The sequence below is a fragment of the Panthera leo genome, chromosome A2, assembly GCF_018350215.1.
Source record: "Panthera leo isolate Ple1 chromosome A2, P.leo_Ple1_pat1.1, whole genome shotgun sequence".
NCBI classification, from domain to species: Eukaryota; Metazoa; Chordata; class Mammalia; order Carnivora; family Felidae; genus Panthera; species Panthera leo.
This window is the reverse complement of record NC_056680.1, coordinates 18,642,283-18,670,185: the sequence shown is the minus strand read 5'-3', so window position 1 is coordinate 18,670,185 and position 27,903 is coordinate 18,642,283. Positions and strand designations below refer to the sequence as shown.

The following is a 27,903-nucleotide window of genomic DNA, read 5'->3' as shown; positions in this document are numbered from 1 at the left end:
TTTCATAAGCTCCCACAGCCTCTGGGATGGGACTGGCTCTACCCTGTGTGGTGGACAAGGTGAGTCCTCAGGACACGGGGGTTCCTGCCAGCACTCTGTGGGCAGGAAGCCCATTCAGGCAGCCACACTGGGGGGGATGGGGCCTGAGGTTTGGGACATCTAGAGAGCCACAGGAGACCATCGCCTCCAGCCCACATGGATCCCTCCTGTGGCTTCCTTCCTCAAGAAAGATACCTGCTCTCACAGCGGCCAAATAGACCCAGGAGTTCTGTCCCACTTTGCCTGTGACTTACAGCTGCCAGAACCATTCAGGATGGTCTGGAGGCAGGACTAGCAGGACTAAGCCGGCTCAGTCTAGTTTTACTTTCACTTTCATTTCCCCTGAAATGACGGAGGAGCCAGGAAGAAAGCTATGACTGGTATCGTCCTTCAGTCCCGTAGACAAAGTGCCTGTGTGCACTAGCCACAGTGAGGCACTGGCCTCTGCTAGCACAGCCTCCCACGCAGCGACCGCGTCTATAAGCGCTGCAGCCTGTTGTCCAGCCTCAGGATGGCTGTCCCAGAGACCTCCAAGTTGCTGGATAAGGAGCGATACTCACGGCAGCTGTGAGGCCCGAGGCGGGGAAGGGAATGGGGTGGCTTTCTGACTTCTGGTCGCCGATCGCCTACCTTCTTTTTCCCCATCCGCAGGTATGTGCTGGACTTGCCGGCCATGCAGAAGATTCAGGGAGCGAAGGTCCTGCTGTCAGGCCTTCAGGGCCTGGGGGCTGAGGTGGCCAAAAACCTGGTCCTGATGGGTGTGGGCAGCCTCACTCTGCATGATCCCCACCCTACCTCTTGGTCTGACCTGGCTGCCCAGGTGAGAGTCAGCCCGGGTGGTGGGGTGGGTGGCTATGCTTCCCAGACCAAGGACCCGAGAGAAATCTCCGTGCTCAAGCCAGACTACTGTGTCCCTCTCTAGTTTTTCCTCTCAGAGCAGGACTTGGAAAGAAGCAGGGCTGAGGCATCTCAAGAACTTGTGGCTAAGCTTAACAGAGCTGTCCAGGTACGCATCCACACAGGTGACATCACCGAGGAGCTGCTGCTGGACTTCCAGGTACCCTCCCTGCCCCCCTCTCCATGTGAGCCCAGCCCCTTCCTCTAGCCCTGAGCTGAGCAGCGGTTCTGGCCCTGCTGATCACGGGGTCCATCCAGGTAGTGGTGCTGACCACCTCGAAGCTGGAGGAGCAGCTGAAGTTGGGCACTTTATGCCACAAGCTCGGAGTCTGCTTTCTGGTGGCCGATACCCGGGGCCTTGTGGGGTGAGCAAGGCTACCTGCCTGGCCTACCACATCACAGGCAGCAACTGGTCCCAGTGCTATTCCTAGCTCCAGGCTTGCCCCAGTGCCTCTCCACCTAGCCCCAGGCCTGTCCCAGCATCCCTTTCTGGTTCTGGTCCCCAGTCCCACCCCTCTGCTTCTTCCACCCCAGCCTCCAGACCCGCTCCAGTGAGTCCCTCAAACTCTAGCTTCCAAGCCTCTCCCAGTATCCCTTCCCAGTGCTGGCTCTCTGAGCTTGCCCTAGTGTCTCCCACGCTTCACCACAAGCATGGCGATTAACCACTGAGCCGTCTCAGTGACCCCTGCCACCACACCACAGGCAGTTGTTCTGTGACTTTGGTGAGGACTTCACTGTGCAGGATCCTACAGAGGCAGAACCCCTGACAGCTGCTATCCAGCACATCTCCCAGGTGGGTGTTGAAGTGTGGGTGCTCACCTGCTGACCAAGGAGGGCACCCCTGAACCAAGCCTCCTCTTCTCCAGGGCTCCCCTGGAATTCTTACTCTGAAAAAAGAGGCCCACAACTTCTGCGATGGGGATTTGGTGACTTTCTCGGGCATTAAGGGCATGGTGGAGCTCAATGGCTGTGATCCCCGGCCTATCCACGTGCACGGTAAGCCAACCCTCTCCACTTCCAGGCCCAGCACCCAAGCCCCAACTGGGGGCACACACAGCCTGGCTCTGGTCCTTGGGGGTAGGTTCTCTTCCACCTTCCTCAGCATGGAGCAAGGTCAAGGACACAGATGCAAGACAGGATAGAGTATAAAGAACTACTCCGGTTCAGAGATCATACTGACGAGGCTGGATCTCCCCTAGGGGACAGAACCTTGGAGATTGGGGACACAGCAAATTTCTCCTGTTACTTGAGTGGTGGGACTGTCACTGAGGTCAAGAGGCCCAAGACTGTGAGCCATGTGAGTGCAAGTGCATCTGAAGTAGGGGAGCTTGGGAGCCTCAAGGGGCCCACAGTCTTCTGAACCTGACCCTGAGCTAAGTACCTGCTACAGAAGCCCATGGATGTAGCTCTGCTCCAGCCCCGTGTGGTGGCCCAGAGTTCCCAGGAAGCTCGCCGCGCCCGCTGCCTACATCAGGCCTTCCGTGCCCTGCACCAGTTCCAGCACCTCAATGGCCGCCTGCCCCGGCCCTGGGATCCTGTGAGTGGCCCCTCTGCTCTTCCTTGAGCCTCTGTCTTATTGGGGTCTCACCTGCCAGGAGGCAACAATGATTATCTCACAGACCCAAGTTATAATCCCAGAAGCATTTTCCCACTTACATATAGGAAATGATAACACTGTCTCTAGGCCAGAGAGAGGGTCCCTGAAAGTACCAGGCACAAAGGCTGGGGACCCCGCCACCTCCTAACCACTCAGTTCTGAGGTGAAATCTCTACCCATGTTGGTGAAGCCCTCAAGGGCATTGTCTAGGCGTTCTCTGGTGGTGCTGCACAGTCTGGCAACTGGTTTGGGCCTTCACACTTAGGCTCTGCTTCCACTTCTCTGGAAATGGGGGGTGGCTGCATGAAGGGTTTGAGCAGGGAATGGAGCTCAGGCCAGGGCTGCCGTGCCCACAGAGTTCTACCCCACAGGTTGACGCAGAGATGGTGGTGGGCCTGGCCCAGTCCCTGGAACCACTGAAGGGGACAGAAGGAGAGCCACTGGAAGAGCCTCTGGATGAGGCTCTCGTGCAGACAGTCGCCCTGAGTAGTGCTGGTGGCTTGAGCCCCATGGCAGCCATGTTGGGTGCGGTGGCCGCCCAGGAAGTGCTGAAAGTGAGCACAGGCACAGGCAGGGTGGGACTGGGAAGGGTGTGGAGGTAAGTGTGGGTGCCAGAGAGTGCCCAGTACTAGACAGTGGCCTTGGAGGCTTCGCCAATCTGGTGAAGCCCAGCCAGGATCCTAGGGGCTCTGGAGCTGGCAGGAGTCCCTACACTAAAATGCTGGCCTCTAGGCAATCTCCGGGAAGTTCATGCCCCTGGACCAGTGGCTTTACTTTGATGCCCTCGATTGCCTTCCAGAAGACGGGGAGCCCCATCCCAAACCAGAGGACTGTGCTCCGGTAAGAACCTGGGGTAGGGGTGCAAGCTTTCTCCAAATTCAGAACTAGGGAAGGAACAGGAAGAACGATCCAGAGATCCTGACCTGGAAAAGTTAGCGTAAGACGGAGACACAGCACAGGCCAGTGGCCATCACTGACCCCTGTCTGTGTCTCCTAGAGACATTGTCGCTATGATGGGCAAATTGCAGTGTTTGGGGCTGGTTTTCAGGAGAAGCTGAGCCGCCAGCACTACCTCCTGGTGAGCTTTGTGGTCCAGTTGGGAGATGTCTGTGGGAGGGCCGGGCCAGGCCCTCTGGCTAAGGCTGCTCCTGCTGGCAGGTGGGTGCTGGAGCTATCGGTTGTGAGTTGCTCAAAGGTTTTGCCCTAGTGGGCCTCGGGGCTGGCGCCAGCGGGGGAGTGACTGTTGCCGACATGGACCACATAGAGCGCTCCAATCTCAGCCGTCAGTTCCTCTTCAGGACCCAGGACATTGGTGTGAGTGCCGGCCCCTACCCACACCTAGCATCCTGGACGGTCCTCCCACAGTGCCCCCCAACACCCCCAGCATCTTCCTGCTCTCTTTTCAGAGGCCTAAGGCAGAGGTAGCTGCAGAGGCTGCTCGCCGCCTGAACTCAGACTTGCAGGTGACCCCACTCATCTACCCACTGGATCCCACTACAGAGCACATCTATGGGAACAACTTCTTCTCCCGTGTGGACGGTGTGGCTGCTGCCCTGGACAGTTTCCAGGCCCGTAAGCACTCGCCCTTGAAACTCAGCCCCTTGGTCAAGGCAGTGCCAGCCCCACTCCTGCCCCTCTGCCCCTCTTACTAGGGCACTATGTGGCTGCTCGCTGCACCCACTATCTGAAGCCACTGCTGGAGGCGGGGACACATGGTACCTTGGGACATGCTTCAGTGTTCATGCCGTGTGTGACTGAGACCTACAGAGTCCCTGCCTCAGCTATAGCTTCTGAGGATGCTACCTACCCTGTCTGCACCCTGCGGCACTTCCCCAGCACAGTCGAGCACACCGTGCAGGTAGGATGCACCCCAGAAAGCCCTAGCCCACCCAGCTCAGTCCTCAGCTGTAGACTGATTCCCTGTGTGACACCTCATGGTTCCTCTCTCCCCCACAGTGGGCCCGGGATGAGTTTGAGGGGCTCTTCCGTCTGTCTGCTGAGACCATCAACCGCCACCAACAGTAAGGCCACCAAGATGGGTGGACGGGAGGGGCGCCTGGGTGGCTCAGTCGGTTAAGCATCCGACTCTTGGTTTTGCTCAGGTCATGATCTCATGGATCTTGAGTTGGGGCCCCTTGTTGGGCTCTGTGCTGACAGCATAGAACCCACTTGGTATCCTCTCTCTCCCTCTCTCTCTCTGGCCCTCCCATGTACTCTCTCTCTCTCTCAAAATAAATAACTTAAAAAAATAAAAAAATAAAATAAGAGGGGTGGACGGGAGCCCTCTAGCACCAGAGGGCTACCCCTAGCTAGCCCCTACCACCAGAATCTTCAGGGCTTTAGCCTTGAAACCCTTCCTCTGTCCGCAGGGCACCCACTTCTCTGGCAGAACCAGATGGGCTAAAGGTGCTGACCCTGCTGCAGGAGGTGCTGGGTGTCCTAAGAGAGCGTCCACAGACCTGGCAAGACTGTGTGGTGTGGGCTCTTGGCCACTGGCAACTATGCTTCCATGATGGCATCCTGCAGCTCCTGAATCGTTTCCCACCTGATAAAGTGGGTAGCTAGTGATTGGGAGGCTGAGGGCTCAGGGGAACCAGACCGAGCCCAGCAGCCTCCATTTCCTTAGGTGCTTGAGGATGGAACTCTTTTCTGGTCAGGTTCCAAACAGTGTCCGCAGCCCTTGCAGTTTGATGCCAGCCAAGTAAGTGGGGTCCCTTAGGAACCCCAAGATGGGGATGTGACCCCTCAGAGCAGAAGTAGGCCCCTGTTCTTCAGAGATAAGCAGATGCTGAGGGAGATTGCTGTGTTTGTGCGCATGTGGGTGTCCACGTGTGACACAGAGGCAGACACTCAAACAGATCCACAAATGGGTGGTGACCCCTAGCCCATGTACCTGTACATGCTCGCTCTACCCATGCATCTTCCCATGCTCTTGCTCTGACTGCAGGACACACACCTCCTCTATGTGCTGGCGGCCGCTAACTTGTATGCCCAGATGCATGGACTGCCTGGCTCACGGGACCAGACTGCACTCAGGGAACTACTGAAGTTGCTGCCACTGCCCGTCCCCCAGAACCTGGTCCCCATCTTTCCTAACGACCTGGAGCTAGCTCGGGCTTCTGCTGAGTTTGGTGAGGCTCCTGACCTCTGGCCCCCTATGCTGCCATCCAAAGGCATAGCCCTGTCCTCAGCTTATGCTGCAGAAGGAAGATGGGGCCTGGGGACCCTGCAGCCAAATCACTATCTCTCAGGCCCTCTGATTTTGCTTCTCTCAAGGCTTGGGCTCATCCTCTAGCCCCTCAGTAGGCACTCTCCCTGCTACCCATACCCCTGCACCTCTATTCCCATGGCAGATTCTCAGCAAACCCCCCCACAAACCTAGTTATGTTCCCCAGGTGAGGACGGAGATAATTGGTACATGCATGCAGGCACACACACACACAAGTAGGGCTGGGGCTGCTTGAGAGGAGACTGCACTATCATTCAGGGGGTCTCCCTGAAAGTGGCAATTTAGTCTTAGGAGAGACCAAGAATAGGCACCAGGCTCCAGGGAGAACACAGAAGGTAGGGGCTAAGAACTTCCACCCCCTTCCTCTGACAGGCCCTGAGCAATTGAAGAAACTGCACAAAGTCCTGGAAGTCTGGAGCGGGAGCCCTCCCCTCGAGCCCCTGAAGTTTGAGAAGGTGGGAGTCCAAGTAGGGGTGAAGGGACAAGTTGGGGAAGATTGTTGGGGAAGTTCAAGAGCTAGGAAAGTAGCTTTGAAGTCCCTTGGCCTGAATCCTCCTCCCAGGAGGACCCCAAAAGCAGATCACCTTCCCTGAGCCTCAGCTTCCTTACCTGATAAGTGGGGAGAGGTAAGCATCCATCCCACAGAATTATGGGAAGACCTGTACAGTGACACGTGGTCAGCCATGGCTAGGGACTCTGGGGCAGTGTTAACATGACTGTGACTTGGGCCTCACAGGACAATGATAGCAACTTCCATGTGGACTTTGTGGCAGCGGCAGCAAGCCTGCGAGCTCAGAACTATGGGATCCCCCCTGCCAACCACGCCCAGGTAACTCTGCCCTTTGGGGCTCAGGCCTAGAGGTAGAGGTCAAACCCTAGCCCTACACCTTGGGCCCAGACCAAATCTCTTGTCCTTGGCAGAGCAAGCGAATTGTGGGCCAGATTATTCCAGCCATTGCCACCACTACAGCAGCTGTGGCTGGCTTGGTGGGCCTGGAGCTGTATAAGGTGGTGAATGGGCCACGGCCCCTCAGTGCTTTTCGCCACAGCTACCTGCATCTGGCTGAAAACCGCTTTAGCCGCTGGGTGCCTTGCGCCCCAGCCATCCAGAAGGTGAGCCCTTGACACCCCCCCCCCACACACACACACTCACACATACACACACACACACACACACACACACACACGAGGCCTGGGTTCTCCTTGCACCTACCAAAACAGGCTCTACTCTGGCTTTGGGTTTGTACCAGAACCCAGACTCTGGGGGAGTCCTTAAGACTCCCTCCAGCCCCCTTCCTGCTGTGAAGCCAGACTGGGACCTGTCAGACACAGGAAGCAGCCGTCAGCCACCCCCACCCCCATCCCTCCACAGCCCGGGTCTGGGGGAGCTGCAGCTTTAACTCATTAGTGGAGCCAGATATCCCTCACAGCCTCCACCAGCCCTAAGGGGGAGGTGGTAGGGAGGGAGGACTAGAGCCCTAGCCCCAAACAGAGCCTAACTTCAGCCTGCATGGCATGGGGATCCTGGCCCACACTCTCCAAGCTGAGTTAAAGGCCACTGAGCTCACCAGTTGTGGGGGGGGGGGGGGGGTTGTGTGCATCTAAGTGCACAGGGGTCTGGGCATCCCTGGCCCTGAGGTTTGTGGCCATGGAGGGAGGATGCTGGCACATCTGTGTGCCAGATGGGAGTACAGGACTCTTCTTCAATGTGGGCTTGCATGGGTGTGCATGTGAGTACACATGCAGGCATTCCCAGGCTTGTGTCCATGTGTGTTCCTTCGAGTGCAGGGCTGTGAATGCCCCTGGCTGTGTGCCCAGGCTAGGCAGTAGTTAGTTCGCATTTTCTTGGGGCACAGGAGAGGGGGTGGAGAGAATACCCTCACCAAGGGAGAGGGGAGAGGTCATGGGCCAGCACTGGGCTTTTGCTGGGGTCCCTCAGGGCACAGTACACAGAGCCCCTTTGTGAAGGGCTTCTAGCACATAAGCTGCCTTTGTCTGCAGTAGAGGGGGAGGGAGCAAGGGAGGATCCCCCCCAACTCACCTCTGGCCTCATCTCAGCTTGACCCCACTGTGCTTTCTGGAGGCGGGAGTCTGTCCTGGCTGCCTTACCACCCTCAGCTCCAGTCACCAGAATCCCAAGATTTTTGAAATGGGGAAGGAAAGGGGACAGGAAGAGGAGGCCCTTGCAGACTGTGTCCCTGCTGGGGTCTCAGCCAGTGGGGCCCTAGTGGTCATTGTGCCCCTTGATACTCTGTGCCCACATAGCCCAAGGCCCTGGCAATACAGGATGAGGGGGCAGGATGTACCCCCCAGCTTCCAGCCTTGCATTTGAGGATCAAGCTGCTTTATCGGAGACTGCAGCGGCCCTGCTCCTGTTTCCTCAGGAAGCAACGCCCCCCCTACACACACACACACATACAACCAGCCTGTGTGATGGATTGCCTGTTTCCCTGTGCGGGGGCCCCATAGCCCCATTTCCTGTGCTGGCCCCAGCATAGGCGGGGAGGGTACTGAGACTCTGGGCCCAGATCCCACCTTCCAACCCCCTGCCCCGGGGCTTCTGCTTCCTGCCTCTAGTCCAGCTCCTCCCCTAGGAAAGGGGCCATCAGCTGCTGGTAATGGGTAGGGGGAGGGTGTGTGTGAGAAGCTTCTCATTCCTCCCCCCACCACCCCCAGTGCCATCACCTGACATGGACCTGGACCTGTTGGGACCGCCTGAAGGTGCCTGCTGGGCAGCCAGAAAGGACCCTGAAGTCGTTGCTGGCCCACCTCCAGGTGAGCCCCATTCCTCCTCCTTGCCTTCAGTCTTGGCCCAGCCTGGTCTAGCTGGCACTTGACCTGACTCTCTCTAGGAACGGTATGGGCTGAGGGTGAAGATGCTGCTGCACGGCAAGGCCCTACTCTACTCAGCAGGATGGTCACCTGAAAAGCAGGCCCAGCACCTGGCCCTTAGGTGAGCCCGCACCTGGCTTTAGCCAGGACTTGTTCTGTCCCTGGAGGTTGGAGGTGGGAGACATGATGAAGTCTTTCCTCCTCCCAACCCCATTTGGGCCTCTCACACCCTCCTGAAGCTTTCTTTTGCCAAATGGAGCCGGCAAATGGGCGGGGGGTGGGGTGAGGGCTGAAAGCCTGAGGAGGGGCCTCCAAGCTGCCTGCTTGGCCGGCTCCATTAGCTCCTCCACACCCCCCATTAGCTCCTCCACACCCTGTTAAGCCCCCCTTTCACGGCCCACTCCCAGGGGACTCACAGCTTCCTGCCTCCTGCCCGCCCTGCCTGCTGCTCCTAAAATAGTTTCAGATGTTTCCTGTCTTAAGCTGCTCCTGCCCCTGGCTTGGGCTCCTTATGGCCCATCAGCACCCCCTGGTCCATGTCAGGTCACTCTGCCTACCACTGCTCACCTACCCAATCTCCCCCAACCTCTTTCCCCCCACCCCACACTACCAGGGTGACCAAACTGGTGCAGCAGGTGACAAGCCGGATGCTTGAGCCTGGGCAGCGGATGCTGGTGCTGGAGCTCAGCTGTGAGGGTGAGGAGGAGGACACTACCTTCCCACCCTTGCACTACGAGCTGTGACAAGGCAGCAGCCCTATCACCTGGCTCTATCGAGCCCTGCATCCTGAGCCCACAGTAGGCACTCAATAAATGCTTGTGGAAGGAGGGTGTAAGTGGAGAGGATGGATGGCAAAACATGGGGCAGTAATGCACAGGGTGGGTGATGTGGGCATGACAGGGACCCCTGCAGGGAAGGAAAAGGCTCTTTAGCTTCACCTGCCTGGGCTGCGCCTCAAAGGGCTGGGGCCACCTCCTAGAGCCTCAGGGGTATGGAACCAGGATAGACCAGAGAAAGGTCTTTATTGTCCCAGGCTGGAGGGCAGGGTCAGAGGTAGCTGACATCATTGCAGATGATGGGTTGGCGGCTTCGGCAGCTCATGAGGGCTGCAAATCGTGAGACATCTGCAGGCAGTTCAGGTTCCGGGCGAGGTGGGCATGACAGTCGCTTTCCTGCCATAGCAGCCCTGCGTGCCCTGGCCAGCTGGCGCCGCAGCTGCTCAGAGAGCCCAAGCAGGAACTGAGGGGGCCGAGCACGGGCACGGGGCCCACCACTATCATCCCCCTCACCTGCTGCCTCTGGTAGCTCCATCCAGTTGTGCACCAAGTCAGCAAAGCAGTTGTCGCCCAGCACTAGGGGCTGGCGACTGCGACCTCTGTTCAGCAGGGCTGCAGTCCAGTCTTCAGCTTCCAAGCCCTGCCAGTGCTCCAGGCAAGCGTCTGGTGTAGACTTGGGCCGTGGTCGACGGGCAGGTGGTGCACCGGCCACAGGGGCCCTGCTAGGCAGAGGAATGCCACTGGCCGAGAGGCGCTGTCTATGGGGGGGCCATGCTGGGGGTGTTGGGTGCTGGAGTACAGGCAGCTCATCCTCTCTCCATGTGCTGCCCGACACCTCAGAGAAGCCAGAGTCCCAGTCCAGGACATGCTCCCTTGGGCTCCCCAAGGCAATACCCTTGTCTCCTGTCACCATACCTTCTTCCTCTTCCACACAGCCGACTGAGTCCTCTTCCAAGGCATCTGAGGCCCTGAGTCCATGGCTGAGCCAAACACCTGGGCCAGGTTTGGGGGATGGTGGAAGGGGGCCAGACATGGGGGGTGAGCCAGTGTCCCGGCCACACAGCTGTGGAGGAAGAGAGGGCCCAAGTTGGAAGGGTAGTGCTTGTCACCCCTGCCTACCTAGCCAGAGTAGTCCCAAAGCAGAAGGCCCAGGAGGACTGGATAGGCCTGCAGGCCTGGGCAGCAAGGCCTCTAGTGGGCACAGGGCCGTCATGGGGGCGCTGGCACACGTAGCTCGTGTGACTCGCGTCAGCCGACCTGGTGGCAGTCCGGCAGGCTGCAGCACGCAGAGCTGGGCAAGTCAGTACCCGCCACCAGGGAGGGAGGCAGGGTTGTGGGCCCGCCTGCATCGGGAAGTAAGTCCTGTTCAGGGCTGGGGGTGGGGGAGCATCCCCTGTTTCCTGAGGGATTCAGCTCCCCAAAGCTCACAGCGTCTTTCAGAGAAAGAGCACTTGCCAGGTGGGGGGTAGAAGAAGTACAGATCAGCCTGGGGTAGAAGGCATCCATAGCAGCTCTAGCACCTCTTTAGTCCCTCGCAGCCCCCTGCTCAGCCCCAAAACAAATTTCTCCCCGCCACCTCCCTCCCCCGCCCCAGCAGCTTGGCCAGCTGGGCGGCTGTTACTTGATGCCCAGGGCAGCCCCCAACAGTCCGAAACCCGATGCGGGCCATCTGGGCCATCTGCGCCTCCCCGCCCCCATCCCGCCTTGGATGGGCACTCGGGACGGCCCCCTACCCGTGTGTCGTTCGGGCCGGACGGCAGCTGGGCACCCCACACGCGTCCTCACAAGCCACACCCGCTCCCAAGTCTCACCAGTTCCCAGCGGAGCTGGCTCAGGAAGCTGTCAAGCCGAGCGCTATGCATGCCCGTGCCGGAGCCCCCGCCAGGCCTGCCAATTCCTCTTCGAACTCCAGCGGGACCGGCGCGGAACGGGCCCAGCGGGCCGGCCAGCGGCACCCTGGCCCTCTGACTGGCGCCGCGGCTCCTCGCTCTCCGTAGCTCCCGCCGCCGCCACCGCCCCAACATCTGGCAGCCGCGCCCCGCCCCTGGTGCTGCAGCCAATGGGGCCGGGGAGGGACTGAAGTGGTCCCGCCCCTCGGGCACTGACGGGTGGATGTGCCTGACGCCCACTCCCCACTCCCCGCGAGCTCTGGGGGCGAGGGGCTGGGCTGTGTCTCGAAGCCGGGCGGGTCTGGCCTGGGACTTCCCGACAACCCTGGGCGGTTGAGCTCACTCCAGGTTCGCTGCTTCACCTAGGACAAGTCACTTCCCCGCAGTAGCCTCAGCTTCCCCGTTTTTCCCAGGATAGAACTGCAGTCCCTCCCGCAGGGGGCCTCAAGAGCTCGCGGATCCGGTGGCTACGCCCACGTGAGGACAGAGCGCCCCCAGCCGTCGATCTAGCAGTGTTGTGGCCCATTCCGGGCGCGACCTACTGTATTCGGTCCTGAAACCGGCCTCGACAGACCCTGGAAGTGATGGGAGGGTCCGGCCCCAATGAGGACTCCAGGAGCTCTGGACCTTGCGGCAGCACAGAGGAGGGGCTTCAGCCAAAGCCCAGCCCGCACCCTCTCGGTCCTGCATCTGGGCCAAGCAAGGCGGGGCCGCCCTCTAGTGGGGAGGGCTCGGTTAGCCGCGATTCCTGCCGCAACATCCGCATTCCCTCTGCCCGCACCACTAGCCTACGGAGAGTGAGAGCAGGAGGGTTAGGGCGGCGCTCTCTGCCCAGAATGGTCCGAGTCCGTTCCTGGAGACCACTCCAGGATCCAAGGCTAGGTTCGAGGATACAGTCTAACTTGAGACAAGACTAATCAGTAGACAGAAAAATACCGGAAATGGGGGGCAGACGGGCTTGTTTGGGAGAGGGGACTCAGAGGAGGCCGCATTCTGTATGTGATCTGAGTGAACCATCATGGGAGATAAAGAAGAGGGGTATTCTAGGGGAACCTGGGTGGCTCAGTCGGCTGAGGGTCTGACTCTTGACTTTGATTCAGGTCATGATCTCACGGTTTGGCCATGGGGCTCTGCGCTGACAGCGTACTACTGCCTGCTTGGGATTCTGTCTCCCTTTCTCTTTGCCCCTCCCCCAATTGCTCTCTATATCTCTATTAAAATAAATAAAAATACACTTAAAAAAAAAAAAGAGGGGTATTCTAGGCAGATGGATCAGCCAGTTAAAGGCCCGGACAAGAGAGGATTTCGACAGGGCTTAAGACAAAGAAGGACCAAGTGTCTAGACAGTGGTAGTTGGGGGAATGAGGAGATCAGCAAAACCAGTCTCCTAGCGGCCTTAGAAAGAAATATAGGGATTTGTTTGTGGTGCGATGGGGGAGCACTGGGACTTTTGAGCAGGGAATGACCTGGGCTGGCTCCTGTTTAGATAATCCCATCTGCTTTAGGAGAACCACTCTGTAATGAGAGTGGAGGCTCCTGCCCTCATCCACCAAGAGAAGGGAGGGCCTGGGTCTGCGTGGGGCTGGGGCACAGAAGGGGGTGAATTTGGGGTATGTTCTGGAGTTAATATCAAGTTTTGCTGATGTATGAATATGAGTAGGGAAAGAGGAGCATCTAGCATGACTCCTAGATTTCTGGCCTGAACAACTGCTTGGATGGAATTGCTGTGAATTGATCCAGGAAAGACTGGAGAAGAACGGGTTTGGGGAGGAAAACCAAATGATTATTTGTGGACATGTGACCCTTGAGATGCCTGTTAGACATCCTATATGAGATGCCGGGTCAGCCACTGGGTATGTGACTCTGGAATTTGGGAGAGAAATCAGCACTGAAGCCTTAGATCTGGGAGGCAAAGTGAGTGGATGGTATTTAAGGCCATTGACTTGGAGATGGGAGAAGTGAGTATAGACAGAGGAGGGCAGCAGTCAGGACTGAGTCCTGGAACACTCCTCTGGGTGGTAGTAGGAAAGCAGAACCAGCAAAGGAGCTAAGCAGGAGCAGCTGGGGAGGTGGGAGGAAACAGAGTGTGGGCACTTTAGGAGCCAAGGGAGCAAGTGTCAAATGCTACCAAGGAGATAAGATTGGAGAATGAATTGTTGAAGCTGGTAGTATGCAGGTCTCTGAGGACTCCAACAGGGCAGTTTCATGAAGGGAGAGACAAACTTGATGATAGTGGGCAGAAGCAAGTGAGAGATGAAGAATTGGAAAGAGCAAGTGTAAACAACTTTTTAAAAATTGACATATAAATTTGGGGCATCTGGGTGGCTCAGTCTGTTAAATGTCTGACTCTTGATTTTGGCCTAGGTCATGATCTCACAGGTTTATGAGTTTGAGCCCCACATCAGGCTCTGGGCTGACAGTGCGGAGCCTGCTTGGGATGTTCTCTCTCTTCTCTTTCTGCCCCTCTTCTCTCTCTCTCTTTCTATCTCTCTCTCAGAATAAATGAACTTTAAAAAAGAAAAAAAATTTAAAAATTGACATATAGCATAAATATAACAATTGGACAACTCTCAAAGGTACAGCTCAAAAAATTTAAAAAAATTTTTTTACATTTATTTATTTTCGAGAGACAGAAAGAGGCAGAGCATAAGTGGGGAGGCAGAGAGAGAATGAGACATAGAATCTGAAGCAGGCTCCAGGCTCTGAACTGTCAGCAGAGAGCCCGACGTGGGGCTCAAACTCACAAACCGTGAGATCATGACCTGAGCTGGAGTCAGATGCTTAACTGACTGAGTCACCCAGGCACCCCTCAATAAATGTTTTTTAAAGTTTATTTATTTATTTTGAGAGAGACAGAGACAGCACAAGTGGAGGGAGGGGCAGAGAGAGAGAGAGAGAGAGAGAGAGAATCCCAAGCAGGCTCCATGCTGGCAACACAGAGCCTGATGCATGGCTCAAACCCACAAAGCCATGAGATCATGACCTGAGCCTAACCAAGAGTTGGACACTTAACCAGCTAAGCCACCCAGGCGCCCCCAGCTCAATAAATGTTAAAGTCTGTAGACACTTATGCATCTGTCACCTAGATCAAGGTAGAAACTGTCCCCAGCTCCTCCAAGAGGCCACTTTGTGCCCCCTCCAGTTGATACCCCCCCCCCCACATAACCACTAATTTGATTTATATCACCAAGGATTCTTTTTGCTTCTTGAATGTAGACAACTTTTAAGAGATTTTGTTGATGGCTGGGCTCAGATTTTGTAGACAGATAAAGTTTTAATGGTGAGGGGAAGTGGGCAACTGGGGTTTGGACTCTGTGGGGTAGCAAATCCTGAGCCCAGTTTTCCTGGGTGCTGTGCTTGTGCTGTCTCCAAGGACTGCATGACTGAGACTTACTTCCCTGAACTTCAGTTCCCCTACCTGAAGTTTGATCCTTTTCCCCTAACATTTCCTTTGGGTTGTAGTAAGAACGGGGGGATTCATCAGAAGCAGTGAAACCTGGGGTTGTCCAGACCTCTTAATGCCTGTCTGGAGTCTAGAGCTCAAGTCACCAGGGATGGGCGGAGCTAGAATCTGGGAGGCTCAGGAGTGCAGCCTGCCCAGCTGTGTTTAAGCGACTCACCTGACAACGGGGTGAGCCTGACAAACACGGCTGGTCTTCTGGAGTCTCCTCTGCTGTCTGCATCTTGAGGCCACTATGGCACTGCTCAGGATCCTGGCGCTTCTGCTTGCTCTGACTGTCTCTGGTGAGGAGTTGGTGGGTGGGGGAACCCCAGTTCTCACGCCCATCCCCCCCATTCCACACTGGAGTGGAATTGTGATCCTTCTTGGATAAGCTACCATGGAGTGCAGGGGCTGGGGGAGAGCAAGGGAAAAGGGCAAAGATCTAACTCCCTGACCCTCATTTCTTATCATGTCTACTTCCTCAACCAAGTGCTCACGTCTGTGAAATGAGCTGTGCCATTGTTGGATATGGGGGACAAGGAAGAGTTTTGGCTGCTTGGCCCCTAGATGTGACCAGGCCCTGAGGGAGAAGGTCAGGACTATGCTTGTGTGTGGGGGGACCTCCGGTCTGAATTGTCTCTTCCTCACAGAACTCCACTGCCTGCCCTGGTTCATAAATGTCTCTGAGAGCCAGGGACCCGGCACGATCCTTCAGTCCTTCTCCTTCAACTGCACTTCTCACATGCCCACCCTGCAGTTGGTCCATGTGCAGCCACCCACCACCTTCTTCAACCCACCCAGCCTGACCAGGTGGCAGGGGATCTATGTGGGCACGGTAGGGTCATGGGCACAGATGGGAGCCACGGAGGAACATGGGCAGTCCCTAAATTCACAAAGCCACAGGCAGTACAGGGGGGTGGAGAGCCTACAGTCCCACATGCACTGCCTACCTGCCACAGGTGACCTTAAGCAGCTCGGCCCGGCTGGATGCTCTATCGGTGAATCACTATAAGCTGCAGCTGCGGTTCACATGTGGCAACCATGTGATGGAGGGACCACTCTCTGTGAATGTGTGGCGGGACCCTGGTCATAGTGCATGTGCTGGCCGATTTGCCAGCCCAGGTGAGGCCAGGGGCAGCAGGCAGGGGGTGGGCAGGCATGGCCTGAACAGAGCCTCCCTGACCTCTCCTCTGGCTAGCTGGAGAAATCATTCAGGTTCTGGAAACAGTCACACCTGGGGCCAGACTGTACACTCTGCTGCTGCCAGGCCTGGAAGTCCAGCGTGCCCAGGTGAGCCCAGCACATAGGTAGTGGGAGACAGAATGAGAGAGGCACATGGGGAGACCAAACCGGGCCCCTTCTTGTCCCAGCCCCTCTCTAGCCACCCCCCCCCACACACACACACACACCGCCCAGCAGAGGAACACTTTAGTGTCAGCTAAGCCTCTGCGTGATCTATGTTCTTGGAGAGAGCCGCTGATGGCTGCCCATCCCCAAAGACCATGGCTGTTCCTATAAGGACATCTCAGGGGCTTGTGTTCTTTCATGTTCTCTGTGTGTATTGAATTCTCCCTGAAAATTGTGTTACTTTTGTAATCCCCAAAATAAATGCAGTTTAAAAAGCAAAATAATTGGTTTAAAACCAGAGAAGATTGAGGATCGGGGCCAGGGGTGGAGGTTGGGGACCCACCCTGTATCGGGGTATGGGAGGGTTTGGTGTGGACAGGTACTTGCTAGGTTGCTGGGGGATTTTGGCAGGGATGCTGTGGGGTACTGGGGGCTGAGGCTGGGGCTTCCAGCATCTCTGTCCTGTCAGATAAATATCATCAGTGCCCAGGACCCTCCATACTTTCCTGGACCTTTCTCCATCAATGGTCAAGGTTGGCTGCTGGTGCCATCCCAGGGCCTCAAAGGCCAGGCTGAAAAGGTGAGCATGACTTGGGACCTGGGGATACCCATGGATGGGGCACACAATGGACAGAGCCACCACTTCCTGGAGGTTTGTTTGTTCTTGGCCTTCTAGATTTTGCTGCCCCGTGTTCAGACATAGCCACCTGTACATGCTGCCACATGATGGCTATTCTCCCACATTTGCCTGGTTCTGTGATGGGTTCTGGAGTTCCAGAAAGAAAAGGGAGCCCCTCATGCCTCTAATAGAATTGAGAATGTTCAGAGCATTCACACAGGAAGAGAAAGTTCTGGGTAAAGTGGCTAGTACAGTCTGGAGAAGGCTAGAGAAATTCCTTTGTTGTTATTATTTTTTTAAACATTAAAAGTTTTGTCGGGGTGCCTGGGTGGCTCAGTCGGTTGAGCGTCCGACTTCAGCTCAGGTCATGAGCTCGTGAGTTCGGGCCCCGCGTCGGGCTCTGTGCTGACAGCTCGGAGCCTGGAGCCTGCTTCGGATTCTGTGTGTGTGTCTCTCTCTACCCCTAACCCACTCGCATTCTGTCTCTGTCTCTCTCAAAAATAAATAAACATTAAAAAAACTAAACATTAAAAGTTTTGTTTTTGATTTTTGCTTTTGAAGTTTATTTATTTTGAGAAAGAGTGTGAGCAGGGGCGGGGCAGAGGGAGAGGGAGTGAGAAAGAATCCCAAGAAGGCTCTGCACTGTCAGAGCAGAGCCAGATGCAAGGCTTGATGCGGGGCTTGAACTCACGAACCAACCCATGAGATCATGACCTGAGCTGAAATCAAGAGTCAGATGCCTAACCAACTGATCCACCCAGGAGTCCTGAGAAATTCTTTCTTTAAAATTTCCATGCCTTTTTAAAAAAAGTTTATTTATTTGTTTTGAGAGAAAAAGTGCAAGTGGGAAAGGAGAAGAGAGAGAGGGAGAGAGAGAGAATCCCAAGCAGGCTCTGCACTGTCAGCACAGAGCCCTATGCAGGGCTCAAACTCATGAGTTGTGAGATCATGACCTGAGCCAAAATCAAGAGTCCAGTGCTTAATCTACTGAGCCACCCAGGTGCCCTGAGAAGTTCCTTCTTTAAAATTCCATGTTTTAGTGACTGGCTCTTAGTAACTCTAAATGATGTCACATTGTGAATAACTCAGATATCACACTTCTTTGAGCTGTTTGCATCCTAAAGGAAATATTTATGGCCCCAAGAATGGGACTTAAAGGAGTGCCTGTAAGCATAGAGATCATGGGGTGGGAGTGGGGGCTCCTTGTGGAGGGCCCCAGGTGAGGGGGGGGGGCGGTTGCTATTTGAAAGGACGACTGGGCACAGACATACAGGTATACACACACTGTAGTTCCCTTACTGTTCTGTGTGCACTGCAGGTCTTCCAGCTTCAGATTTTGGTGACTTTTGGACAAAATCGAAGCTGCCTTGGGATGCTCAAGGTCAAAGTTTTGCCTGTTCCCTCCAGCCTGATCTCTTTCCTGTAAGGCTCCCCTACCCCGAGTACAGTGAAGGAGACATGGCCTAGCCCCAGGGAATTGGGAGTGAGGTTAAGGGGTGGGGTTGCTGGGGTGTCCCAGCTAGCTCGGATATGAGGGAAGCCCCGGGGGAGGGGCACGCCGGCAGGGCCAGGGATGGCGGGAGAGGGCATAGCTAGTTTCCCCCTTTTGGTCCAGGAAGCAAGCCTCGAATATCACCATCCTGGAGGACCTGCCCCCCGGGGGTAAGGTGGTTCAGGTCCGGGCCCGGGGCTTCGACGTGCGCTACGAAATCCTCTCCCCGGTGCCCTGCCCCCTCTTCTCCATCGGACGTGGTGAGGGGCATAGTGGGGAGCGGTGCGGGATGCCTCCCAGGCTGGTCCACAGTGATCCGCACTACCTCCTCGCCCTGCTGAGAAACGGGGCTGAAACCCAGGCAGACACGGGCGCGGTGCCGTTTGGGGGCCGGGCTAGAATTAGAGGCGAGCCTTGGAGGAGGCAGCAGGGTGGCCAGACTCAGCCCCCTCCCGCTGAGGGTGGATTAGGTGTGAGGGTGGGGACCAAACCGACCTGGGGGCGGGTCTAAACTCAGCATTCCCCGCCCCTACCCCGCCCAGCCGACGGTGTGATTCGCACCACCGCGCCTCTGGAGTTAGCGCAGGCCCCGGGCGCGGCGGTCACTAGACTGCGAGTGAAGGCCCACGAACGGCTCAGGCCGTGGGCCAGCGTGGAGCTCGAGCTCACGGTGAACGTGCGCTCGGTCAACCGCTGGCCTCCGCGCTGCCTCCCAGCGATGCTGGTGTGAGTATACAGGAACCTTACGTAAGCTATAGGGGTGAGAACCATGGTTCTCCTGGTCCAGACTGACTTTTGCCCTGCCGCCGTCATTCTGCTCCCAGGACTCAAATCCCCGAGACCACGCCGGTGGGCACCGTGCTGAACACCTTCACTTGTGCTGATCCAGACTCTCCCGGCTCCATCCTCGACTACCAGCTGCAGTTCCACAGCCCTCCTGGCTCAGCTAGCCTCTGCCTTCGGGACAGGGTCCTGGAGGTGCCCAGTCCCCGCCTCCTGACCCACATGCAGGGTGCTGGGGACTGTAAGGTGGAGGGGTCGGGGGGCAAAGGTCTGTGGGAGCTGAGACCATTGCCGTGAGGGAGATGGTGGTGGAGCCAATCTGCACTCACAGAGCTGGAAAGCAGAGGCTCAGGGTTGACCATGTGTGGTTGCCCTGACCTGAGGTGGCCCAGTGTGCCTCTAGACTTTTCCAGGCCTTGGCTCAGCCTCACTCTGTGGCCCCTCTGGCCAGGTGAATGCCACATTGGACTGTGACGCTCGTGGGGCCTGCTTTCAGCATGCAGCCTCCATCCTGGTGCTCGATGGTGGTCAGCCCCTGATGACCAGTGAGTAACCATACCCAGGCCTGGACATCCAGGACAGGGCTGTTCTGTACCTCTCTCCCCATCCTTAAGATAGGGTCACCTCTCCTCCCACAGAAATCAATAGGGCACAGTTGTCTCCCTAGGGTGGGACATATGTCTCCTCTCCTAGACACCTCCCCACCCAGGGAGGAATGGCTATTGTTCGTCCTCCTTCCAGACCCTCTCCCTCCTTAAACCCCCAGGGCAGGGCCATGTCTCCCTCCTTAGACCCTAGAGAATGGCTGGGCACCCCATGCCAGCTCCTTGACTGTCAAATGGCCTCCAGCTGAGGTGCCAGTACTGGTGATGGTGACTCCTGTGAACGAGTTCTCCCCAGCCTGTGTCCCACACAAGTTCCGGATCCGGGAAGATGCAGGGCCCCACACTCTGCTGGGCTCTGTGGTGGGCATGGACAAGGATTACCCACACAACAACATTGAGTACTACATCTCTGGCGGGCCTACCATCTTTTCTGTGGACCGTCTCAGTGGTACTCCTACCCCAGGGCTGGGATGGAGGGTTGGAACCAGAGTTGACTCTGCAGGCTGAGGCTGTGGGCATCTCTTTTAGGGGAGGTTCATCTCCTGGGATCTTTGGACTATGAGCTGCAGACATTATACAGGCTCAATGTCCTGCTGATTGACCATGGCCAAGACCAGGACCCCACTCACCACCGCTCTGGTTCCTGTACAATTACCATTGAGGTTGAGGTAATTGAGCCCCGAGGCCTTGGGCAAAATTGGAAAGTGTTCACATCTTCCTCTAGCATTCTGCTTTTCCACCCTGTGCCTAAGTTTCCTCCGTTAGTTGGTTGAAGAGGGATGGTGCCTCATTATGGAAACCTTTGGAGCCTGTTGCCTGACACCTAGGCTCTGGAGGAGACTGAGGGGCTGGCCTGAGGATTTGGGGTGACCTGGCTATATTCCTGCAGGATGTGAACGATCATGCCCCCGAGTGTCAGCCTCCATTTCAGGAACTCACCATCTACGCTCTCCTGGGCCATAGTGTGGAGGTGACCAAGGTGTCATGTTGGGTTCCTCAGGAGCCACAGCGTCTGGCCTTCTCCTACAGCATTGTGGGAGGTGAGGATCATGGGGGCCACCAGGCTGTTGGGGAAGGAGCAGGCCAAGGCCAACAACGGTCCCCTTCTTCTGCTTTCAGGGAATAGTCAGAACCGATTCAGCCTGCAAGGAGCCACCCTGGTGTACAACAACATCTTGTTGGGGCCTCTCTGGCCAGAGCAGTTCTATACTTATGAGCTGTTGATCCGTGTGGCCGATGCAGGTCCCTCCATCCCCCACCTCAGTACCACAGCCACCGTCAGTGTGCATCTAATTCCCTGGAGCGCCAGCACGGTGGCCACCCGCACCCACAGATCCACAGTGAGGGGGGGTCCTTGGGACCTTGGGGGGTAGGACGAAAGGATCTTGAAGGGCAAGGAGATCCAGTTTCCCCAAGTGGAACTATGGGGGAAGGCATTCCAGAGGGAACCGTTGAACATAAGGAGCCTGGCAATACAGAAGAGCAACTCTGGGGTGTGGGGTAGCCCAACCCTTGGAGTGATTTGAAGGCTGGATGATCATTTTGCCAGGGCTGTGGCCCCCATTTCAGGTGCCTTCAGTGATGACACCCCTGCTTGTGACTGACACAGAGGCTTTCTGGCAGCCGGAGCCCTGGTTTGTGGTGGTGCTGACAGTGACCAGCGCCCTCTTTGTCTTGGCTCTGGGCTGGCTCCTCCTCAGGCTCTTCCAGGGGTAGGGTTCTTATTCCTGAGCTCTTGCCCCAGCCCGTTAATGGACCTCATCTGTGATAGGTGCTTTCACCAAGATTTGGTGACAATGCCCAAGTTTATGAGCAGGCAAACTGCTATTAATGGGGGCTGCTCTCCCTCCAGAGGTCATCAGGTTAGAGGCAGAGGGGCACTAGGGGGAAATTGTCTCCATTGTTGGCACAGCTTGGTCTTGGAATGGAGTGGGTGTGGATGAGACCCAGTGCTTGACACTCAGAGTCTATCATGCACTGGGCGTTTGCCCCTATTCCTGACCCCTATCCTCCACTTGACACTTGTTCTGCCCCTAAGGGTGAGTTTTTTATGGGCGCAGGACTGACCCAGGGGAAGGTGGGGTAACAATGTAGGCATTGCATATGGACATTGGCTATCTCCAGTATACAGGGGCAGGTGGATGGTGCTGGTTCCTGGAGTCAGCAGGTCTGCAGCCTTCACTGCTTGGTCCCTCCTCCTGTCATTTTAGGTTGGTCCAGATGCATCAGACACCAAGCAAACCAACCCAGGCTTTGCTACTAAACGGGTCAGTTTCCTTTGCATACCTCTATGCCTGAGAGTCCATCTCTTAAATTCAGCCTGGGGCCAAGAGCCTTATCCTGTATTCGTGCTTTTACTTTGCCCCAGCATCCAGGGAACTGAGGAGTCCATTCAGGGGTTCATGGAGGCACCGAGAATGGAGATGTCCCAGGCACCCAGCAGTGTCGACCTGAGCTTGGTATGGCAACATACCATCCTGTATAGTGGGCACTGGGCTGCTCTAGAGGACTCCCCTCCCAAGCCTGCTTCCTTCCTTGTGGCTGGCTACCTCTGTGGTAGAGCCCATGCCAGCACCATCAGAATGGAGGAGGGAGGTGGGCTTCTGACCCCTATGGGAGCAGACCTCCACCTGCTCCTGGGGGCAGGGCTCAACTCATTACCCCCTCTCATTCTTCCCATCAGCAGCACTTTGATGGCAGAGCACAGGACTCCCGTGAGTCCCCCTTTTCCCAAACTACTCTTCACCTGGGTCCACTTTCTCTCCTTACCCCATCTCAGCGTCTCCTCCTACTACCAGGCATCCACTATCTACTCTTTCCCTGAATGGGGTCTGTTCTCACCCCAATGTTTCTCAAACATCTGTTGGGCCAGAAGGTGACTCAGACCTGGTCTGGTTCCTGCCCATGGCAGAAGCGGTGGTGAGGGGAAAGGCCCCCAGATATTACATTGTCATCAGTGATTTATGGCAGATTAATCTGGCACTGGGCTTAGGGAAGCTGGTGTTCAGTTTGGGGAAATCAAGGATGCTTCCTGTGCATTTGAGCTAGACCTCACAGGATTGCTGAGAAAGGAGGGAAGGAACAAGTTGGATCAAGCAGAAGGAGGGTCTCACCAAGGGTTCTGGAATGTCTTCCCCTACCTTTAAGGGAAGGAGGCTGTTCTGCTGAGTCCAGCAGTGCCCTCTCTCCCTCCTGACCATTTGAACTCAGGCACAGGCAGAGATTACCTGTTCAACACGCTCACAGGAGCCCGGCGCTGGCTCTGAAGACAAGAAGCTGCTTCACTATTTGTGGAATTTTTTCTTCCCATGATCATGCTGCTGAGTTTTTAAGTTGATTCAATAATAAACAAAATTACAAAAGAAGAGTCCCAGCCTTGAAAACCATCTGTGGGAGAGGCTCTGGGATCTGAGCTTCCTTGTTCTCACTTGGAGAGTGCCTTGCCTTCTGGGAAGGCTCTAGGGAGTAGTAAGTTTAGTTTAGTTTAGTTTTTTTAATTTTTTAAATGTTTATTTATTTTGGAGAGAGAGACAGAGTGTGAGTGGGGGGAGGAGCAGAGAGAGAGGGAGACACAGAATCTGAAGCAGGCTCCGGGCTCTGAGCTGTCACCACAGAGCACAGAGCCTGATGCAGGGCTCGAACTCACGAACGGTGAGATCGTGACCTGAGCTGAAGTCGGACACTTACCGACTGAGCCACCCAGGCACCCCAAGATTAGTTTTCTTTAAAGAAGGCATTGTATGATGCTCTGGCTGATCATGATTAATGCAGAGGTAAGAGGCTGTTATCCTTGTGACAGAGGCCTCCAATCAGCCTGTTCCTTCAAAGACCACCTGCTCTAGCAGATGGGGAGGGCCCAGGAACTTCCTTTTCCCACTGAAAGGAATACATTGTTGCTGTTTGAAGGCCCCCACCAACCTCTAGGGCTCTGCCAACTGTGTGTGGTTTTCTTGGGAAGGATCTGAACTTTTGCACTGAGGTGAGGGTTGGTGCAGACTTGAGACCCTTGTGGCATGGATGGCTATGAGGGATTGATGGTAGTCCCCTTCAGACGGGATATTCCTATTTCTTCCTGATCTCTTTCTTCTGGTGTCTTGGCCCTTATCCCTTCCTATGCTGAGCTGAGCTGTTGCACTTAGCCAGGTGGCCTGCAATAACGTGGAGGAGGGCAGGTTCTGTTGGATGCAGTGCTAGCTCATTCCCCTTGCCCAGCTTCAAATCAGGTCTCAGGTTATTGCCAGCTCTCCAAGAGGACCTGCTGTCTGGGTAGAGGCTACCTTTCCTGAGGTATCCCTAAGTTCTTTCAATCTTCTCCCCCGTGTCAAGTCTGTGGACCTGAACCCTCTCAGGGCAATGGAGGACCTCCTTTCCGGAGCCAGTTATGGTGTCCCAGTCAGGGAAAAAGCCAAGTGTCTTCTGTGGGAAAAGTATGCTTCATGGTGTTCCCCCAAAAGTGAGGGTGTTAGAGCTTGCCCAGGACAACCTGAGAGCAGGCTGTTGCCTGAAGTGTTACAGGCAGACTTTTCTGAGCACTTACCCTGCTCTAAGGGCTCATTTGTTATCTTTGTTTTACAGATGGGGCAACTAAGCCTCAAAAGTCACATAACTAGCTAGTTCTGGCACTTGATGTGAGTCCAGGCTGTGTGATTTCATTTGAATTCCTAACCCTGAAACCAAGCCCAGGGTTAGGTGCTTTGAATGGGGGGCCAGGGATAACCATTTTCCTGGGACTCCTAGCCTCTGAGATAGATCATGACAGTCCAGGGCAAAAGCTGTGTCACAGGTACTCAAAGACAAGATGCTCTAGGGAAGGAAGAGACGAGTTTCTGTTGTGTGCCAGGGCTTGTGCTGGGCACCGAACTCAAGGCAAAAGGACAAACGTGGGCAACGGGCCAGGGACTGCTTAGAGGAGCACACAGGGCTGCACCTCGCCATTGATGAGGGGCAAAGGTGGAGAAACCACTGGCAATAGGGAATTATACTCTGATGCCAGTAGGAGGAGGTATGAGAACCGGTGCCTCCATTTCCAGAAGGGGCGTGACCTTGGCCAGGCCTCCCCCTCTGCGCCTCAGTTTCCTCACCAGTGAACCTGGACAACCCCTCCCTTCCAGGATGGGTGACAAAAAAAACCATATAGCACACAGCAGGCACTCCCTAAGTGTGTGCGCGTGTATGAGAAGACGCCGTGGGCTCCCGCAAAAAGGCTACACACGCAAAAAGGCCAAGGGCGCTAGAGCCTCAGAATCGCCAGCAAAAGCTCTGCCCCCAGCGACTCCAGGAACGAGGCGCATGCGCCAACCGATGCCGTCACAGTCACGTCCTGAGGCGATCGGCAAGGGCCGTGAGAGGCAGGCTCTGATTGACAGGCCAGCTGACCTGTCAGCGAGAAGCACTCCCTTAGGCCTAGGACGAAGAGGCTGTTGACTGGGGATAGCCTCAGCCGGGGGCGGGTTCTTTGCCGTCCTGGTTACTATGACGCCCGGCCCCCGCCCCCTCGGCTGGCCGCCATCTTGTTGTTGATCCGTACCCAGTGGGCAGCGCCGGGAGCTGGACCGAGCGGCCGGTGCGGGGCCGCTACTGCGGGGCTCATCCACCTGCGCTGCCTGCCAGGGGCGGGCCGAAACCTGGAGGCCCGGGGGGCCCAGCTCCCGTGGGGAGCCGTGGGCGCCCACTGCCTGGGCTGGGCCGGTGAGTGACAGGAGCCGGGCCGAAAAACCGGCCTGACGCCGGCGGGGCTGGCGGCGGCGGGCGCGGGGTTGGAGCCGGCACGCGCGGGGCTGAGGCATCCGCCAAGCATCGCTCCAACAGTGCTCGAGCGCCCTGACCCGCCTCCCGTGGCGCCTCCCGGACACCGGCGCTGAGGCGGGTGGACAGCCTCGGGGTTGAGGTCTGAGCCCCGCGCCCGAAGGCCGGCCGGCGGGGTAGTGGGAAATTAGCTCCGCTGACCGGTACCGCTGAAACGTGTCCATTGCCAGCCTGATGCTCTCCGGGGTATTCTATTGCTGCCAAGTGAGAAATACACTTACCTCTTTCTTAGATGTGGTTCCTGCAAGTGTTTTCCAGACTGCTTGGAAACTTAGACTAGACGAACCAGGCTAAATCCCCCGCGAACCCAGGCAGGCCAGTGTCACGGCCCTGTGATTCTGGCAGGGCTAAGGCCCTCTGCCAGGCTCCTGCCTCCTGTGCTCCTTGGAGCTCACTGTTTGCTTCTTCCTGAAGAGCCTGCTTAAATGTTCATGATGCCCGAGTTTTATTTTGGAACATAATTTCTTTGGTTTGTGACCATTTTTTGGTCTTGTGGTAAAGTCTTCTTTTTGCTCTAGAAGAAAGTGAATATTATGGTGATGACTTGGTTGATTTTATCTCCTGAAGAGATATTCTGCCAGTGTAATCAGGAGACAGAGGAAAAGTAGTACTGTGTTAGAATCAGAAAAAGAAATGAAACTTAATTTTTGTCGTTGTGATGGTATGGAACTGCCAAATTAACTTTTAAGAGGCTAAGTGTATCTTGCCCAATGAAAACAGACCGTCAGGCCTCCTTCCTGTGAGGGTGGAAGGGTTAGAGACCTTGGGCAAGGTGTTAGATCTAGGAAGAGTTCTACATTGCTCTTTCCATGTGGTCCCTTGACTCCTCTGCAAAGGCTCTTTGTATGTGGTCATAGAAAAAGCCTGCATGAGTGAACTGAGAAGTGAGGCAACAATACTTTGTGCATTTGTGTCAGGATCTTGTCGTCTTAGAATGTTTAATTTTGAAATAAACTAGCTCCTTTTTAAAAAATTTTAATTAATTTTTTTTTTTTTTAATTTGTGAAAGAGACTAGCTCCTTAATCAGGAGATCCTTTTTGAGAAGATGCTGAAACCAGAAGAGGCCTGTTGCTGTGGCCTTACTTGTGAGAACACAAAGACTCTTCCTTGTATTTATGTAATTTACCTGTAAATGTCAGCACTTTTAACTATCATGAGCAACAGACACACTTTGTGACGCTCTGGAGATCCTACACTGAAGTCAGAAACTGCTGCAGGCTTGGGATGAGATCTGATGTCCTAACATGGCATTCAAGCAGTCAAGGTGCTGCTGCCCAGCGGGCCCCAGCCTACCTCTCCAGGGCTTATCCTAATCCCCATTAACCAAATGATTTGCTAGACATTCCATACATGGAATTTCCCTACACAGTTCTCTTGCCAGCTGAGTACAGTGACTTTTGCTCCTCTTTGGAATATCCTTTTTCTTCATCTCCACTTCTCTTTTCTCCAGGGTCCAGCTCAGTGAAGCACTTCCCAGATGTTCCAGTCCCAGAGGGTACTCTGACCTGCAGCAGCATTATTGCCCTTATTCAAAAAACAAAATAGTATTTGCTCTTTTAAGAATATTTTGTTTTTTTCCACTGCTAAGACCTAGCCCATTTCCTACAGAGACTGTGTTTTTGTGTCTTCTTGTACCTGCATGTAGTAGATGAGAACTAAATGTTTATGAGAGTGTGTTAAATTTGTCTGAGTTCGTAACACCCTCTGTATTTAAACAGGGAAATGGAGAGAATAGGCACGTAGAAATGAGAATTTGGTGGCCATGGATCTCTACCTCCTGTCCTGCCTGAAGTGCTTGTACCTCAGTGCTGTAGAACAGAGGCAGAACTTGCTCAAAGTGCAGAACTGAAGCCTGAAAACAAAGTAATTCTGCATCTCAGAAGAGGCTGTGTGGCCCATCCCCTTCCTGGCTAAGATGCCATATTGATTCTTGGAGAAAACATGTATAGGGTGAGCATAGGGCCGGGTGCTGAGATTCTTAGACCCCCTTCTTGGGTGGGTCTTGGTCTCACAGCCACCTGGGACTACTGTAAATGTGTGTATTATTTGCTGCTTGCCCTGGTCCCAGTGCTGCCCTGAGGCTATAAGGAGCAGTGAGGAGAGAGCTGGGGAAAGGCTGCACAGTGCTCTCCATCTCTGACTTCAGACAATGGAGCAGTCAGAGATTTTGTTTGTGCCACTGGATGTGTGCTTTTGCCTTGATTTTAAATCAGATTTTATTTTCTCCCTCTATTACAGCAGAATGTGAGCAATGGATTCTGAGTGGGACAGCCTAAGACATGTTGGTTCTCTTATGAAAAGTGATAGATCAAGGCTGTCATATTTGCTGCTATGGTTTGAAGTTGCATTTATGTAGGAGGCATTACAAATGAGTTTTGATGGGAAAACCTGTTCGAGGGCTGGATCCCTGTTAGGGACATTGTTTTGTTGCTTACAAAATCTGCTAATCTCTTCTGTAAAAGTTTCATTTGTGGGTAGAGGTTTAGATCATTTATTCCTTTCCCTTCATTTTACAGAAGATGGGCAGTCTAGGTGAGTAGGTTAGGACTG

General features: G+C 55.2%; 4 protein-coding genes across 5 annotated transcripts in view; 3 read left to right on the top strand and 1 right to left on the bottom strand.

The window, feature by feature from the left end:
• Positions 1-387: 387 nt before the first annotated feature.
• Positions 388-9,524, top strand: UBA7 (ubiquitin like modifier activating enzyme 7). Its single transcript, XM_042929399.1, has 24 exons — positions 388-606; positions 691-859; positions 962-1,096; positions 1,195-1,301; positions 1,639-1,729; positions 1,803-1,932; positions 2,136-2,233; positions 2,327-2,473; positions 2,905-3,087; positions 3,266-3,373; positions 3,531-3,611; positions 3,692-3,847; positions 3,940-4,105; positions 4,186-4,391; positions 4,490-4,554; positions 4,903-5,086; positions 5,160-5,234; positions 5,481-5,664; positions 6,135-6,217; positions 6,499-6,591; positions 6,684-6,875; positions 8,439-8,537; positions 8,615-8,715; positions 9,208-9,524. Exons 1-24 carry the CDS (start codon positions 551-553, stop codon positions 9,335-9,337), a joined length of 3,039 nt encoding a protein of 1,012 aa, XP_042785333.1. The 5' UTR covers positions 388-550; the 3' UTR covers positions 9,338-9,524.
• Positions 9,525-9,602: 78 nt separating this feature from the next.
• INKA1 (inka box actin regulator 1) lies at positions 9,603-11,639 on the bottom strand. Its single transcript, XM_042929400.1, has 2 exons — positions 11,182-11,639; positions 9,603-10,433 (listed from the first exon to the last, which is right to left on the bottom strand). Exons 1-2 carry the CDS (start codon positions 11,392-11,394, stop codon positions 9,642-9,644), a joined length of 1,005 nt encoding a protein of 334 aa, XP_042785334.1. The 5' UTR covers positions 11,395-11,639; the 3' UTR covers positions 9,603-9,641.
• A 3,565-nt stretch (positions 11,640-15,204) lies between these two features.
• CDHR4 (cadherin related family member 4) lies at positions 15,205-22,886 on the top strand. Of its 2 annotated transcripts, XM_042929398.1 has the most exons (18): positions 15,205-15,536; positions 15,661-15,823; positions 15,900-15,991; positions 16,518-16,628; positions 17,986-18,089; positions 18,283-18,419; positions 18,702-18,885; positions 18,984-19,137; positions 19,394-19,487; positions 19,792-19,995; positions 20,076-20,215; positions 20,437-20,587; positions 20,667-20,887; positions 21,117-21,259; positions 21,758-21,814; positions 21,916-22,006; positions 22,234-22,261; positions 22,758-22,886. In XM_042929398.1, the coding sequence occupies exons 1-18, from the start codon at positions 15,303-15,305 to the stop codon at positions 22,811-22,813; spliced, it is 2,364 nt and encodes a 787-aa protein (XP_042785332.1). In that variant the 5' UTR covers positions 15,205-15,302; the 3' UTR covers positions 22,814-22,886. The 2 variants fall into 2 exon arrangements, with proteins under 2 accessions (XP_042785332.1, XP_042785331.1); XM_042929397.1 differs by having other exon boundaries at positions 22,231-22,848.
• A 2,083-nt stretch (positions 22,887-24,969) lies between these two features.
• Positions 24,970-27,903, top strand: part of IP6K1 (inositol hexakisphosphate kinase 1) — a 55,762-nt gene continuing 52,828 nt past the window's right edge. The window contains exon 1 of the mRNA XM_042929392.1: positions 24,970-25,235. The gene's annotated coding sequence lies outside the window, so the exon portion shown is untranslated. The remainder of the gene's footprint in view (positions 25,236-27,903) is intronic.

Bases quoted from the DNA above. Each gene is read 5' to 3' on its own strand.
- UBA7 (XM_042929399.1), top strand. From the start codon at position 551: ATGGCTGTCCCAGAGACCTCCAAGTTGCTGGATAAGGAGCGATACTCA. The intron at 3,612-3,691 runs GTGAGCTTTGTG...TCCTGCTGGCAG, and splicing joins GCCGCCAGCACTACCTCCTG to GTGGGTGCTGGAGCTATCGG. The intron at 6,592-6,683 runs GTAACTCTGCCC...TGTCCTTGGCAG, and splicing joins CCCCTGCCAACCACGCCCAG to AGCAAGCGAATTGTGGGCCA.
- INKA1 (XM_042929400.1), bottom strand. From the start codon at position 11,394: ATGTTGGGGCGGTGGCGGCGGCGGGAGCTACGGAGAGCGAGGAGCCGC. The intron at 10,434-11,181 runs GTGAGACTTGGG...CTTCCTCCACAG, and splicing joins GCCAGCTCCGCTGGGAACTG to CTGTGTGGCCGGGACACTGG.
- CDHR4 (XM_042929397.1), top strand. From the start codon at position 15,303: ATGCTTGTGTGTGGGGGGACCTCCGGTCTGAATTGTCTCTTCCTCACA. The intron at 16,629-17,985 runs GTGAGCATGACT...TGTGCACTGCAG, and splicing joins TCAAAGGCCAGGCTGAAAAG to GTCTTCCAGCTTCAGATTTT. The intron at 20,216-20,436 runs GTAATTGAGCCC...ATATTCCTGCAG, and splicing joins CAATTACCATTGAGGTTGAG to GATGTGAACGATCATGCCCC.